This window comes from Eleutherodactylus coqui, chromosome 4, assembly GCF_035609145.1.
Source record: "Eleutherodactylus coqui strain aEleCoq1 chromosome 4, aEleCoq1.hap1, whole genome shotgun sequence".
In the NCBI taxonomy this organism is placed as follows: domain Eukaryota; kingdom Metazoa; phylum Chordata; class Amphibia; order Anura; family Eleutherodactylidae; genus Eleutherodactylus; species Eleutherodactylus coqui.
The window spans coordinates 42,321,602-42,337,879 of record NC_089840.1 but is presented as its reverse complement, the minus strand read 5'-3'; the positions used below and the strand labels follow the sequence as shown (position 1 = coordinate 42,337,879).

The 16,278-nt window shown below is 45.1% G+C and overlaps 1 protein-coding gene across 2 annotated transcripts in view; it reads left to right on the top strand.

The window, feature by feature from the left end:
* LSAMP (limbic system associated membrane protein) overlaps window positions 1-16,278 on the top strand; it is a 674,438-nt gene that overhangs the window by 628,073 nt on the left and 30,087 nt on the right. The window contains exon 7 of one of the 2 annotated variants that reach the window (XM_066599343.1): window positions 2,120-2,155. The exons of the other annotated variant lie outside the window; for it this stretch is intronic. Within the exon in view, the coding sequence (XP_066455440.1) occupies window positions 2,120-2,155 (36 nt within the window). The remainder of the gene's footprint in view (window positions 1-2,119; window positions 2,156-16,278) is intronic. 2 annotated transcript variants of the gene reach the window in all.

The following is a 16,278-nucleotide window of genomic DNA, read 5'->3' as shown; positions in this document are numbered from 1 at the left end:
TTTGTTCAGCTATGCAGTGTGGCTTCCATATATAGCAGAAGCCATAATGTAATGCTGGATCTATCATATGAACGATACAAGCAGCGCCTGACACAGTTACAATTGACACCGTTGTGGTATTTGTTGCTTTGGCAGTAAGAAAAGCAATTAATGCTGCGCTACTTTTGCTGTCAAATACGACAGACCTTTGAGGCAGTCGTAAACAGTCTTGGGGTTTGTTCACATCAGCGCCTGAGATTCTGTTGGGAGCCCCCCCCCCCCCCCCCCCCCCCCAAAAGAATGAAATAGCGCTGCATGCAACACTATTTTGTCCTTTCAAATCTGGAAAAAGGCTGGCCAGACGGAAACCGAACTGACCTGATTATAGTTAATGAGGGCCATTTGGCTCCATTACATGGTGGTTCCATTGAGCCTCCTATGCCAGATCACAAGAACAGTAAAGTATTTAAATATGTTTTACATTTTATATATCTACTATACAATACATTTTGAAAGTCTTCGGACCCTTTCAGATTTTTTGCATTTTGTTATGGTCTGGCCTTGTGCAAATTAAAACAAAAAGCAATTCAAGTTTTTTCCCCATCATTCTGCACTCGATACCCCATAATAACAAGGAGAAAATAAGATTTGTAGATTTCTTAGAAATGAAAAACTAACATTTTGCATGGACATAAGTGTTCACACCCAGTACTCAGCACTTTTAGGAATTGTAGCTCCTTTGGCAGTGATTCCAGCCTCTGATGATCTTGGGTATGGAGCCACAAGGCTTGCACTCCTGGATTTAGGGACTTACTGCCACTATTCTATGCAGATCCTCTCAAGCTGTCAGGTTGGATGGGGGCCGTCTCTGGACAGCTATTTTTAAGTCTCTCCATGGATGTTCAGTTGGGTTCAAGTCGGGGCTCTGGCTGGGCCACTCATGGACATTCATAGAGTTGTCCCTAAGTTACTCCTGTGTTCCCTTGGCTGTGTGCTTAGGGTCATTGCCTTGTTGGAAGGTAAACCTTCTGCCCAGTCTGAGGTCCCTCTGGATCAGGTTTTCATTAAGAATATCTCCATTCAGCTTTCCATCAACCCTGACCAAAAAGTTCAATCTTGGTTTCATCAGACTAGATAATCTTGTTTCCCACAATCTGAGTCCTCCAAGTGCTTTTTGGCAAATTCCAGGCAGCTTTCATGTTTCTTTTACTGAGGTGGCTCCTTTCTTGTCATTCTGCCATAAAGCCCAGATTGGTGGAGGCTGCAGTGATGGTTGACCTTCTGGACATGTCTCCCACCTGCACACAGGATCTTTCAAGCTCAGCCAGACTGACCATTGGGTTCTTGGTCACCTCTGACCAAGACTCTTCCCCCCCCCCCAATTACTTAGTTTGGTGGGTCCACCAGCTCTAAGAAGAGGCCTGTTGTTCCAAGAATTATGGAGGCCGCTGGGCTCTTGGGAACTTTAACTGCAACAGAAATGTTTTGGAACCTTCTCCAGATCTGTGCCTCCGCACAATCCTGTCTCCGAGCTCTACGGGCAGTTCTTTCCTCCTCATCGCTTGGTTTTCAGTCTGATATGCATTATGAGCTGGAAGACCTTATATAGACATGGGAGTGTCTTAACATCCAAGCAACTGAATGAACCACAAATGGATTCTAATTGAGGTGTAGAAACATCTCAGAGATGATCTAGAGAAATTGGAGGCCTCCAGAGCTAAATTTCAAATGTGATACCAAAGGGTGCGATTACTTATGCCAAATATTAGTTTTTTATAATATTCTGTTATCACCTTGTCATTATCGGGTATTGAGTGCAGAATGATTGGAAAAAAAACTTGACATTTTTGACATTTCCACAAGGTCACAACATAACAAAACGTAAAAAAAAAAAAAAAGTGAAAGGGTCTGAAGACTTTCTAAATGCAGTACAGTTACTTCATTGTTTTCATGAAATGTTCATTCAGTCGATATGACAGTATATCACATCCGGTGGCTTCCACTCTTGTGGTAAGTAACGTTCCCTTGTTGTGTCCCATAATCGAGGCTTACAATGCCGCTGGGTGTCTTTTATACCGATCCCTTGGCTTGTCTCCTTTTATTTTTTATGCCTTTGTTTATTATTTCTTTTCTTCTCCAGAACGTGTCATACCCACAAAACCTATCTCTGCCGCAGGTCAGTATATTGTGTATGGACTAGAGACAACGCCTGGGTCATTATCCAAAGCATAGGAGACCTGCTACAGATCCAGTCACATCCTACTCTCTTGGCCAGAATATAAGAACACAATTAAATTTTTATTATGGTAGCCTATATGTTACGAATAGTAAACACTCACACAATGCCATATCAATGTCTGCCGGGGTTGAAGTCTTAGAATATGACTAGTCAAAGAAATCTTTAACGGGAACCTGTCATGCAGGCATGTTATAGAGCTGAGTAGATTGATATACAGTTTAGTGGGGAACGATTCAGTATAACTTGTACTTTATTCATTTCAATCCTTGCCATTTCTGTGCCTAGGAGTCCTGTGGGCGGAGAGTCCAAGGCCCGCCTACTGGACTCTTCATGCCAGAATTAGCAAAGATGTAAATAAATACAATTCAAGTTACCAGACATTGAATTTTTCCCCACAAACTATATATCAATCTTCTCAGCTCCGCCTGCAGATCAGACTACATGCTCAACATGACAAGTTACCTTTAAGTCAAATATTTTGCTGCTCACCTTTAGGAGATCAGCAATGAGTAGACATGTAAAAGCAAATGTAAAGATACATCCTATGATGCATTTTAGTTGACATTTTATAAATCTTTCTCACCCTTAGGGCTCCTTCCCACGGGCGGATTTCCGCCGCGTAATACAGCTATTAGGTTCTATTGAACCTAATAGCACAATGCTTATGGTGCGGAATTCCGCAACGTAAAATCTCCCATCCTTACCCGTCGCATGCTCTATTTGCCGCAGGTGTACGCGTGGACGGCTTTCATTGCAGTCAATGAAAGCCGTCCGTCACGCTATCTTCCGCTGTAGCACAGTGGAAGATAGCGTGAAACCACTTCCCCACCCACCGCCAGCCGCATCATATGACGTGGCCGGCGCATCATGTGATGCTGTGGGCATGTCATATGACGCGGCCGGCGCGTCACATGATGCTGCGGCACGTCACGCGCTCTATTGCGCATGCACGCCGAAGCGTCACGCGGCACGTAGGACTCCGGATCCGTAGGTAAGTATTGGGTCTCTGGGGGGGGGGGGGGGGGTGCCATGACGGGCTCCGCGCAGAATTCCATGACGGAGCCCGTCACGGCCGTGTGAAGCCGACCTTAGGCTGATGACACATTACTTTATTTCAGCTCCTGTTTTGTGTCCGTAATAAGGAAGTACATCCTGGCCTGACTGCTGGTCTCCTTACCCAAACTGCAAGCATCATACGTTCCTATGATGCTCAGAGTTTGAGTTAGGAAGCCGGCGGTCAGGCCAGGATGTACTTCCGTATAATGGATGCAAAACGGGGGTCGAAATATGTAGTGTGTCACCGGCTTTAGTTGTCAAATCACTGCATGAACCTGTCCAATGAAACCTGTGTAAGGCCCTAATTCACACAATAATAGACGCACTTTAAAGGGGTTGTCCCATTGTAAACTATCAATGGATTATCAACTGCATTGGCCAACAATAGTAGATCAGTGTGGGTCTGCTACCCAAGATCCCCTGAGAGTGCACCAAGCCGATTTTTGCAGGTAGCAAACAGCTCTGTTCCCATTGCAGTTCACAGGCTTACTATAACAGATAACAGTGTTATTGAAGTAAATGGGAACTTAGCATTATACCAAGACTGTCCACTACATTGGGAATGGAGCTGTCTGCTTCCTGCAGAAATTATCTCAGTACACAAGCACAGCGGACTGATGAACAGCTGATCAAAACAAGGTCCTGGGTGGCAGACCATCTACAATTTAAACTTTTTGATGTCTGTATTATGTGTGCAAGTCCTGCCCTGATCTAGAAGTCTAAAGACCAGAGCTAACAGCATAATAGGAACCTACACATTTATTACTAGATTTTTTCCATCAACTTTAAAAGTGAATATCCATGTTTTTCTTTTTTATCATATTAGATCTAAAATTATTTGGTGCTTCATTTTGTAGTTTATCTTTATATGGTTCATTATTTGATTTTTCTGATACAGAGCTCCAAATCGCCTGCATAGAGTTAAAGGGGTTGTCCGGCCATGAACATCATATCTCATTACTTCTGTTTGCACATTTCCATGCACTTTGTAATGTACATTGTGCATTGAAAATGTTGCAAACAGAAGTTATTCACTTACCTTTAGGGGTGCCCCCCCCCCCTGTGTTGACCCTCGGTCGTCCGTGGTTACGACAAGAAATCGTCTGCATTTCTTGTCGGGCCGGCAGCAGCTCTCGTCGGCGCTGGAACGCTCCTCTTCCCTTCCGCGCATGCGCAGTCCTTCTTTCTTCCGCCGGGACCGCCCTCTTTACCTAATCATCGCAGGGGACGCGCGCCGCCGGTCGGCGCATGCGCAGTACACTCACTTCCTGGTTTCATATACCAGAGCGGAGTGAGTGACTGCCTGCCGCTGCTGCTTGGACAAGAGCCAAGAAGACACCATCGGGACTTGTAAAGTATGTGAAAGGGGAGAAGGGGAGTAGGGGGAGTAGGGGAGAAGGGGAGAAATGTTGGAGAGATGGATGGATGGATGTGTGCACGGGGGGGGGGGGGGTGCAGTGATGTGTGTGTGTGTGTGCACGGACCGGCTGACAGAAGTCCCGGGGGAAGGGGGGGGTGGAGTGGGAGAGATCGATGGATGGATGGATGTGTGTGTGCAGGGGGGGTGCAGTGATGTGTGTGTGTGTGTGCACGGACCGGCTGACAGAAGTCCCGGGGGAAGGGGGGGGGGGGGTGGAGTGGGAGAGATCAATGGATGGATGGATGGATGGATGTGTGCAGGGGGGGGGGGTGCAGTGATGTGTATGTGCATTGACCCGGCTGACAGAAGTGTGGGGGGGGGGTCATTGTGAGAGGGGCACTACGAGGGCATGTGTGTGTGGGGAAATGTTTTACTTTACTATAGCAGGGGGCGGGGCCTGGGCGGGGAGAGACTGTAGAGCAGTTCAATAGAGGTGGGCGTGTCGTGGGCGGGGCTAGGACGTGAGCTGAGGGAAATCCTGCCTTTCATGTCTCTTACTACCATCGGGAGCGCGCACACAGAGGAGGGAGAGCGCAGGGCATGTGAGAAGGCAGCACAGAGGCGCCATCTTTGAAAGCTGCAGAGAAGATCAGAGTCTAAGGTAATAAACTGACATTGCAGCTGATCTGCCTGCCGGTTTGAGCCCCTGTATGCTGTCTGTTACTATCCTTACTGAAAGGGAAGCAGCAGCATTATAAAAATTTTTACCCTGTGTGGCCGGACAACTCCTTTAATCTAAAAGGCATAATACGATAATTCCTGTCTCCAGTTGGCACTAGGGGGAGCTCCGTACATGTGAATTTATCCAAAATTGTGATCAATGGAGCTTGTATAAATCATTATGCATTGAGCTCCACCTAGTGGTGGCTTCTGTTAGCCAGAATTTTGCCATGTACAACCCCAATTGCAAAAAAGAGAATGTCAATAAATGTAAATGCAAAAAAGAAATCTCATAACCATATTTTATTCACAGTAGAACATGGAACACATATCAGAAGGCGAAAGGGAGAGATTTTTCCATTTATTTATTTATTTTTAATTTAGAAATTAATGGCAGCAATACATCTAAAAAAAAAACGTTGTGGCGGGTAATAAAAGGATGGAAAAGTAAGTGATGCTAATGAAACACGGCTGGAAGATCAATTTTCTGACTGTGTATAAAAAGAGCATGTTAGAGAGGCAGAGTCTCTCAGAAGCAAAGATGGTCAGAGGTTAGACGAGATTTGCAAATCATCGCATTTTTTTTTTGCCTACTGCGTGTAAAAATTGTCGAACAATTTCAGAAAAATGTTTCTCAATGTAAAAGGGCGAAGACTTGGAATATCCCATCATCTAAAGTATATAATATCATCAACGGATTCAGAAAATCTATAGAAATTCATGTGCACTAGTGATAAGGCAGACGGTGAATATCGGATGCTTGAGATCTACGGGCCCTCTGGCGTCACTGCATTAAATACAGGCATGATTCTATAATGCAAACCACTACATGGGCTCAGGAATACTTCCGGATATCATTATTAACACGGTTGGCTGTGCAATCTACAAATGCAAGTTAAAGCTGTACCGTGCAAGGAAGAAGCCATATGTCAACACAATCCAGAAATGCCGGCATCTTTTCTGGGCCAGAGCTCATTTAAAATGCACTGAGGCCAAATAGAATACAGTTCTGTGGTCAGATGAATAAAACTTTTTTTTTTAAACCACGGACACCATATCCTGTGGACTCGAGAAGGAGAGGAAGCATTCAGCTTGTTATCAGCGCACAGTTCAACAGCCTGCATCTCTGATGATATGGGGTGGCATTAGTGCCTATGGCATGGGCAGCGTACACATCATTAAAGGCACTATCACTGCTGAGCAGTATATAGAGGTATTAGAACAACATATGCTACAACCAGACAGCATCTCTCTCAGGGAAGACCTTGCATATTTCAGCAAGACAATGCTAAACCACATACTGCATCCATCACAACAGCATGGCTTCCCAGAAGAAGAGTCCAGGGGCTGAACCGGACGACTGCAGTCCAGGCCTTCCACCAATAGAACATTTGGTGAATGATGAAAAATCCGGCAAAGACGACCCCGGGCTGTAGAGCAGCTAGAATCCTACATAATACAAGAATGGGACAACATTCCTCTCCCTACCAGCTCTTTCACATGAGCACTGTGATTTTTAGCTGGCCGCGCCATGACCACAGCGTGACCGAAAATCGCATGAACGAAAGGCAGCCGTGACCAAGTGATAGCTGCATCTCCTGTTTATGTGACCATTCAGACTGCCGAGTCCGGCATGTATATGCTGCACCTGGCATGTTGTCGGGTGGAGGGAGAGAGTTCTGCTCCGCTAAACTCCCTCCCTTGCCGGTTGTCTGCAATGGGAGGGGTCAGGAGCTAGTGTGCTAATCTCTCACCCCGCCCCTCCCTTTGTCAACATTTGGCGAGGGGTGCAGAGGGCGAGAGAGTTTAGCAGAGACACTGATAAATACCCTCCCACCTTCCTTTTCCAGCAGCTGTCATTGGTTTCCATAGGAGTTCATGCGACGGCCGGAAAGGATAGGTCCATAACTATCTTTTCCGGATGGCGTAAAAACAGCTCTCTCTGCCGGCTGCTTTTATGCATCAGGAATACGCCCATCTGAACTGGTGCATTGGAAATCAATGGGTAGCGTATATCAGCCACCATGAAAACGCAGCCGATATGCGCTCGTGAATCCAGCCTAAACTCCGGCAATTCTTCTCCTCACTTCCCAGACATTTACAGACTGTTGTAAAAAGACGCAGAGATGCTACACAATGGTAGACATGGTGCTGGCCCAACTTTTCTCAGATGTGTTGCTGCCATCAATTTCTAAATGAGACAATTTTTTAAAAACTGAAATAGCCAAAGCTCTTCCTTCCTCTTCTGATGTTCTATTGTGAACAAATTATTGTTAGACGAGATTTGCAAATCATCGCATTTTTTTTTGCCTACATTTAGTTACATTTTTTATGCAGTGTCTCAACCTTTATTGGAACTAGAATTGTAGCTCTATGTGGGGAATGTATTAAAAGGTTTTTCTTCGCTCATCACTTTTGAAAAATATCACGAAATCTGGGGAGGGTTCAATGGAAAGAGGCGGGGCCAACATCAATCTGACAGATTCGCTATACACCAGAATTGGCAAAAAGTCTAGTGCAAATATATGCCTGCTTATAGCCAATGTAGATTTCACTTCTGGTGCATGGACAGCCAAATACACAGCAAATTTATTACAAGGCATGCACATCTTAATAAATTTGGCGCAGTTTCTTCCAGCGTATTTTGGCTTAAGATGGGCGTATGAAACAGGAGTCTTAGTAAATTTCCCCCAGGGTCTATATAGAGGATTTGGAGCTCTGTCACAAAAAACGAAACGCTTGATAAAGATCCATTATAAAATGTATCAGCGCAGAAGTTTGGCCTCGTTCACACATGGTGGAATCACTGCAGATATCCTGCAGCATTACAGCACAAGGCGTGTGGAGGGGACTTAAGAAATCGCCTTCACGTGATGTGGAAAATTTCCGCAAGCAATTTGCAGTGTTTTTGAAAAATGCTGCAAATTCTAAATCCGCAACATTTCTATTTATGCTTTTAATGCAACGTTTAAATCCCGCAGCAGATCCGTAATGATTAAAGTCTGCAGCATTGATACAGATTTTTACTTGCTATCATCTGCGGATTTCCGCCTGCCGCTCCTTTCGCGTCACAATCAGCAGTGCATGGAGCAGCCCTCTCCCAGCAATTGCTGCTAAGCACTGCGGTCGCCGGTCAGGTGATGCACCCACTTCCACATCACCTGACTGGCGCTGGTGGCACTTAGCAGCGATTGCTGAGTAAGGGCTTCTTCATAATTGCAATTGCGATTTTTCTTTAGCGATTTTTAAGCCCTTCCCCACTATTTGCAATGGGAGGGGGAAACGTAGCCCCGCCCCCCTCCCAGCCCTCCCTTTGTAAACAGTGGCGAGGGGCGGAGAGGGGACGGGAGCTCAGTGCACTGCTCCCGGCCTGACCTTGCCTGCCTGCTCCCCAAGCAGAAAGGGACACTGTATATCGGCCAGGTGTGAAAACCCGGCCGCTATACGGACCTATGGATAAGCCCTGATCGCGGGATTTTCAAAAATAGACCATACAAATGAATGGGCCAGCGTAAATGCCCAAGTGCACATGCATGAAACACGGGTATTAATGCGGGGAATGAATGGCCTATTGTGTGCTTATTTTTTACGAAAAGGACTGAAAAAGCAGGAAATAGGATTTTCGGTTGCTTAAACACATTTAGATGACCAAATGCATATACGCCCATGTGAATGAGCGCTAGGTGCCAGTTCGTGAGCGTTCGCTGCTGCCGCTAATGCTTGCAGTGTAATGCTAATTGCTGGGCTGCACCTGCAACAATAGCAAGTCCAGGTGCAGCCCGGCAATTAGCAGTAAATTGGGATCTTTAGGGGCCGCAGCTAGCGCTCCTGTACTGGCACCCCGAGATGGTATTCAATGGTGGATATACACATTTTAGGATCACATAAGCCGCAGTGTAACAGGGCCATATGCTCCGCCATGAAGGGAAGGGATAACACTAGAAGTCGGCGCCGGAGCTGAACACGTTGCACACATGAAGTCGCCGCAGTCATTTATCAGACTTCCTCTGTCATCTAGAGCAAATGTGCAAATAACAGAAGCGATCGTGAATAATTCAGCAGCGTCACAGAGAGAATAATGACATCTGTGCACCTGTGTAAATGCCCTGACCTGCCGCCGCCGCTATAAAACGGGAAGGGTTGTCAGTTCATTAATTATAATGTTTAATTAGTCGGCTGGTGAGAAAGCCAATATTGTTCCTGGATAGGAGGTCATCAGCGCAAGAAGCCTCTAAATCTTAGCAGACAGGGGGCATTAGTCAAATGACACGAGTCCGTAAGGTAAGGTGAGCATCGTCAGGGATGACGGCTTTGCAGAAAGCAGAGTTATATTCTGTTGGGTTGCATTTACTTCTATGGAAGTCATGTGACCATAAAGTGGCCCCATTCCTGGGGGAGTCAATGCATTTCTACTGATCATGTGAGTCCATGAAATGGGTGCAGAGATACAATAGTATCACTTGGTGCCCGTGGGACCCAAACATACCACTGCCATCTAGGAGCACCCCAGTATTATAAATGGCGTGTGGTAGGTAAGGGCACTGATACAGATTTGTCCTTGTGGCCTGGAAGCTTCAAGTTATGCTTCTGCCATAAAGCCTTTATCTAGTGCAGACCTTACTGAAAATATGATTTCAAAATGAAGACAGCCATGTTATAGAAACAGATGTAGCAGAGCTGAATGTGTTATATATTGCTTTTTTGATTAAAAGGGGTTGTCTGAGACTTAATATTGCTAGCCTCTCCGCAGAATAGATCATAGATAGTTGATCGGTGGGATCCCTGCTAATCAGCTGATCCCCAGGCCCACTGGCAGCAGATAGCGCTGTCCGTATTGCAGAGGCTCAGTTTGGTACTGCAGGCACACTTCCATTTAATTCAATAGGAGCTGTGCTTGTAGTACCAAACCTGGTAGTCACAGCATCGACATCACTATCTGCTTCCAGCACTACATATCAGCTAATCAATAGGGAGTCTTAGCGGCCAACCCCTGTCAATAAACTATTGATGATCTATCCTGAGATTAGGCCATGAATAGTAAGGCCTCTTTGACACGGGCGACAGCGATGTCGCCGTGAGAAAATCGCAGTGATATCACAGCTGTGTTCACTGCATTTTGTAGTGTCCATATTGCAATTTTGTGTTGCTACAAAATCGCGTGACTTTGCAGCGCTCTTTGGCCAGGATTTTCAGGGGGGGCTTGAAATATAATCCCTACCCCGAAAATAAACCCTAGCTACATAAAAAAAAACACACAATACATCACCTAACAGGCGCTCTCCACTCTGCCGCCCGTCTGCTTCTGAAGCTCTGGCACACTTGTCTGTAGTCATATATATATATATATATATATATATATATATATATATATATATATATATATATTCTGATATCCCCACAAGTTGTGCTGAGTGACAACCTTATCTCTGCTACACCTGTAACACAGACCCATGATGGATGAGCAGGCAATCCATGGGAAGTCTTGCATAGGACACTAGGAATATTGTTAATGCAGCTCTGGATGTGACTGGAACATAATACATGATAACAGCTCCACCGCCACACAGTTTTGCACCTATGATAAAGCTATCCACACACCTGTCACCCCTAGACCGGTGTGGGATTCTTAGTTATTATTAGGGAGTCTCAAAAAGTTGCTCTTTAGAGTAAGTTCACGTGTTTCGGGATTTGGAGTATGACCCAGGCTTGTCCTCCTTTGCAGTAGATCCTCTCTGTAGAAGTAGATCCAGTAGATGGTAATCTTACTAACACATGAGATGAGTCGTGAATCATCTAACCAAAGTCAACCTGTCACCATCCCATACCAGTAGTATAGAAGCCGCGTGCTCTACAGACAATCTCATGGAGGGCGATCGCTACTGTCCGTGGTCCTGAAGCTCAGAAGTGTGGATATAGGGCCATGACGCTGGCCCTTTAAGGAAATTATATGGGTGTATGTTGTAGTAGCAACAGCAGAGGGCTTTGTTCTACTTCTCATACTTATTGTTTTTATAGTCTAAGATCAGTAGAGAAAGAATGGAGATAATGTAGTAGGTTTACTGCAATTCTATGCCAAATGACAAACCCAGCTCTGCTGCATCCATATATTGCTATAAGGAATATTTAAAGCCAGCATGTTCTGTAATGCAGTGATGATAATGATAGCTTTATAGCAGTTTACCTGCAGTGCTATGCAAAAGGCAAAAAACATAATGTGTCTTCATGCAGATTATTATAGTGTGCAAAGGCATCCATCCATGAGAAAGGACCCCTCCCCAAAAAAGGGACTTCTGATGCTGTTGTGTGCTCTTTAATTGATACAAGGAATGCTGCGCTGTGCTGCATTGCTGGAGATGTAGTGTGCCCATTCAAGGACTGAGGTTATTTCCCCCATACTGCAGTGTGATACGTTATCTCAGATCTCAGCTGCCAAGATGCTTTCTGATAGGAAAGTTCTATCAAATTCTAAGTATCAGCCAGTAGAATCTTTGAATGCAGCTCTGGATGTGACTGGAGCATAAAACATGCTATAACTCAAAACCACTATTAAGCAAGGAGAGCAGTGCTTTAAATGGTCACTAACTTTTCAAACAACATGTGCTAAATGATAATATGATAACCAGTGTGATAACTGTTACTTTATTTACCTAAAATGTTAGTTTATTAACCTAAAATGACAAATGACTGTGAAAAAAATCAAGCTGAAATGCTGTCACTTCTCTTCCTCCTAGCTTTCTGTACATTGTCTGCTCTCCAATGAGTTACAAGAGACCAACCAAAGGCAGAAAAGGAGGTGGAGGAGTTAGGATCCGCTTTGAACTGCATAGACAGCAGAGGGAAGGGGGGGGGGGACTTACACAAATGCTGCCTGCAGCTAATAGTAAAGGGTCCATTTGGACAGGAGGAATGCTGAGCTAGTATCGCTGGCTCACTCACAGAGCTGCCAGCAAGAGGGTGGGGAGGCTGCAGGAAATATTTCTCCTCGCTCTCCTCCACCCCTGTCTATTTCTCCTCGCTCTCCTCCGCCCCTCTTTATTGACTTAACATAGCAACCGTTCAATACTGAACGGCTATTATTTACACTGAGTGATCAGCTCATTGTCCATCTTTTATGTTGCATAAACGATGAGCTGATCACTGATTGTTCATTGAAAGTACTGTACTGAATGGCCGCTATGTTATGTCAATGGAGAGGGGCGGGGGAGCACGAGAAGAGAAGTCTCCTCCTGCTGCCTCGCTGTGAGCGAGCGATACTAGCTCCCGTGCAGCAGCACGAGAGCGAGTATGTGCAGGGACGAGTGTCAGGCATTGTTTGCCCAACATTATTGCCATCTAAATGGGCCTTGAGTCACTGTTAACTATGTTTTAGCTACATCAATCACATCTCCACAGCTCACTGTCCTACATGATGATTTTATGTCTGTATGTGTTACAGACAGTTAGAGAGCAGCATCTGCAGTTCTCTCTGAACAGTCTGTAGAACACAGAATAGCAGTCCAGCTTCCCCACCAGTCCTGAGAAGACTGAGAATCAGATATATACTTGGTAGGGGGGGAAATGGGGAAAGTACAAGATACAAGCAAACAGATGTATTACTTAACTTGACTCTCGTGACATGTTACATTGTTACACTGGGTTATGGATGTAGCATAAGGCATTAAAGGACTGTTTGGCATGTTAAACAAAATGGTCGTTTGGCGCCTGCTCCTCCTGTATAACCATCAGCTTTATTCCTTGTTTATAAACAAATGGCAGCTTATTGTGAAAGGTCATCTGAAAAGTTACTCAATTATATAACTCTCAGCTGCCCCCTGTTGGCTTAAGAATTTGTGTAGAGAAAGCTCTGCTGTACTGCATTGTGGGAGATATAGTGTTAACACAATGGAATCTCACTGTTAAAACGATATAAGTATTAACTAAGGTTGAAAAGTTTAGCTTCCCCTAAAAGTGTTTGTTGTTTTCTGCACCCGCGGATCATTTCCCTACAGACAAGCCCCATCCAATATACAAGAAGCGTCTCGCTATTGCTTCATAAAAGGCCAACAGTAAAGACTCGGCTCTGATAGACGGGGACAATAACAGAAATTGCCGTTATTTAAGAAATCTGGCTGATCTGCAGTCCATCCCGACTCAATATCGCCTTACAAGTGGAGGTGATTAGAGGAAGAGGGAGGGCTAATGCAAAGATATAAAGTCCTATCAGTAGAATTCGATCTTCACATTAATGTAAACTAATATCATTTGCACGGTAATGGACGCTAATACGATCCAGGCCGCTATCCTCAGACCTCTATCATTAGTGTAATGGCTGCCGAGGGTCTTGAATACGTCTCCTCTCCTCGAAAGACTTTACCATTGTGACAAGGAAAAAAAAAAAAAAACAGCCGGAGAAAGATATTACAGTGTTCAATTTCCTCCTGACAGTAATCATCAGCTTTACACTGACTGGGGCAAGCAGACGATTAAAGAAACATCACGCAAGGAGAAGCGAAAAACGCCGAGAAAGCACGCTCTCTCTCCGCTTTACTGCTCGCCCTCGCCGCGTCCCTCCGCTCATTTGTTTTCATTTAGATTTATTTATTACAAATGAGGAGTAAATTGAAGCCATTTCCATAAGTGCGAGCGCTAAGCAGTACGGCGAGGCGAGGGGGAAGGGGCGAGGCAGGGTACAGATTAAAAACACCATGAATATATAAATATCAACATGTAGATTACAGAAGAGAATGTTATACCTTGTGTCAATTACAATGTGTCACTTTCTTAAAGGGACAGTGTCACTAATTACTAGTTGCAGCAGGGGACGCCTTGCTCACCAGGTTGTCCCGTTTGATGCCGCATCTCCCACCACCACCAGATACAAACTTCGGCAGGAGACTTGCAACTCGCACTGGCAAGCGTGGTTAGAAAATCCGGAACCTTCTAAACCTTCTCCGCTTGCTGTCAGTGAACATTTATTGTTTTCATCCAGAGGCTGAAAACCTGCATAGACTTAATCATTCTCATAACTGTGGCCGCTGTGGGCATATTGGCATTGCGCGTTGCGTTCGACACGCAATGCCAATTTGTTTCTATTGGGCCACTCACACCTGGATTTTTTATACTATTATACTACACGTGCAAAAAAAGTCACGGCATGCTCTATCTTGGAGTTAGTGCATGCACATACATGCCAAGATAGTGCATGGGCATTGGTGGCACACAGCAAGTACCTGTTTCTTGTGTGCGACGACATATGGCCGTCTGAGTCCGGCCTGAGGAGTTGTTACAGTTGTATCCAGTCTAGACAATCCTCAGTGAAATAAACATTCTAGATTCCAGATTGATACATTGTACCAAACTATCAGGACTGGGGAGACATCTGTACTGCTGATGCATTTACTCCACAAGGATTGTATGGACTGGATACAATTGTAACAAACCCTCCACTGTATTAGGTCTATAAAAGATTTACAATCTTCAGATGTAAACCAGAATATGTACAATCACTGGAAGCAAGCAGAGATCCTCAAATCAGTAAAACAGAGGATCGTGTCTTTGTACAATGATTAAAGGCTTGTTTGAATCATTTTTTCCTTTTTGAAGCAACCCTCCAGTCCTGGACAGACAAAGATGGCCGCTCCAGCTTCTCTGACTGCCTGATGCACACTGTGAATTAGTTTAAAATCACAGAGGTGAGGGGGAACACAAAAACATATGTCACTGGAAAAGAGACAAAAATGCAATACCTGATAGGGTACAGAGCAGGCACAACCGCTGCTAAGCAGGCACAATCGCCATAAGACCAGCACAATTGCCGTAGTGTTGGCACAATGGCTGTAGGGTCGGCACAATGGCCGTAGGGTCGGCACAATGGCCATAAAACCTAACAATATGCAGCAAGGCAGACTATAAACCGGAGGAGCTAAATTGTCCACTGCAGACTTTATATACCGTATATACTCGAGTATTAGCCGACCCGAGTATAAGCCGAGACAATAAGTTTCACCACAAAAATCTGGGAAAACTTATTGACTCGGGTATAAGCCGAGCTATACTCAAGTATATACTAGGTAAAAAGAAACCTCTATACTCACCTCCCAGCTGCCGTCTGTGTGACAAGCTGCTTGAATTCTCCCCACTGTCATCCCCCGCTGTCCTCTCTGCTTGGCTCTGTCAGTGCTGTGTAAGTAAGTGCTGTGATTGGATTGAGCGCCAGCCAATCACAGCTGGTGCTCGATCCAATCACAGCGCTTTCTTACACAGGGCTGATGGCAGGGGATTTGAAAGCCGAGCAGGGAGATGATAGCATGGAGAATTCTAAATAAGCTTGATTGGCTGTGAATGATCAAGCACCAGCTGTGATTGGCTGACACTCAATCCAATCACAGCTCTTACTTACAAAGCGCTGATGGCGGGGGATGACAAAGCCGAGCAAAGAGGACGGTGGGGGATGACAGCAAAGAGAATTCAAGCAGCCTGCCGCACCGCCGCCGGAGACACAGACGCCGGCTGGGAGGTGAGTATGGAGGATATTTTTTAAGCCTTCCGTGACTCGAGAATAAGCCGAGGGGGGCTTTTTCACCACAAAAAAATGCTCTGAAAAACTAGGCTTATACTCGAGTATATACAGTAATTACATTTTTGGCTCTTTTCCAGTGAACTGTGCATTAGTTTGCATCATTAGACTAAAGATTTATTCACACGAGTGTTTTTACGCGGCTATGTAACTGCATTATCACGCCTGGCCGAATATCGAGGCCATCTGAGGCATTGGATTCCAATGCATGCATTCACATGGGAAAAATAGCACATACACTGCTTTGATGTGCAGCCAGAAAAGATAGTGCTGGTTCTATCTTGCGGCTGGAATACGCCGCCGGCTCCCATAGACTCTAATGGGAGCTGGAAAAAAAGGGAGGTGGAGACAGTTTAGCAGCGTCCAATT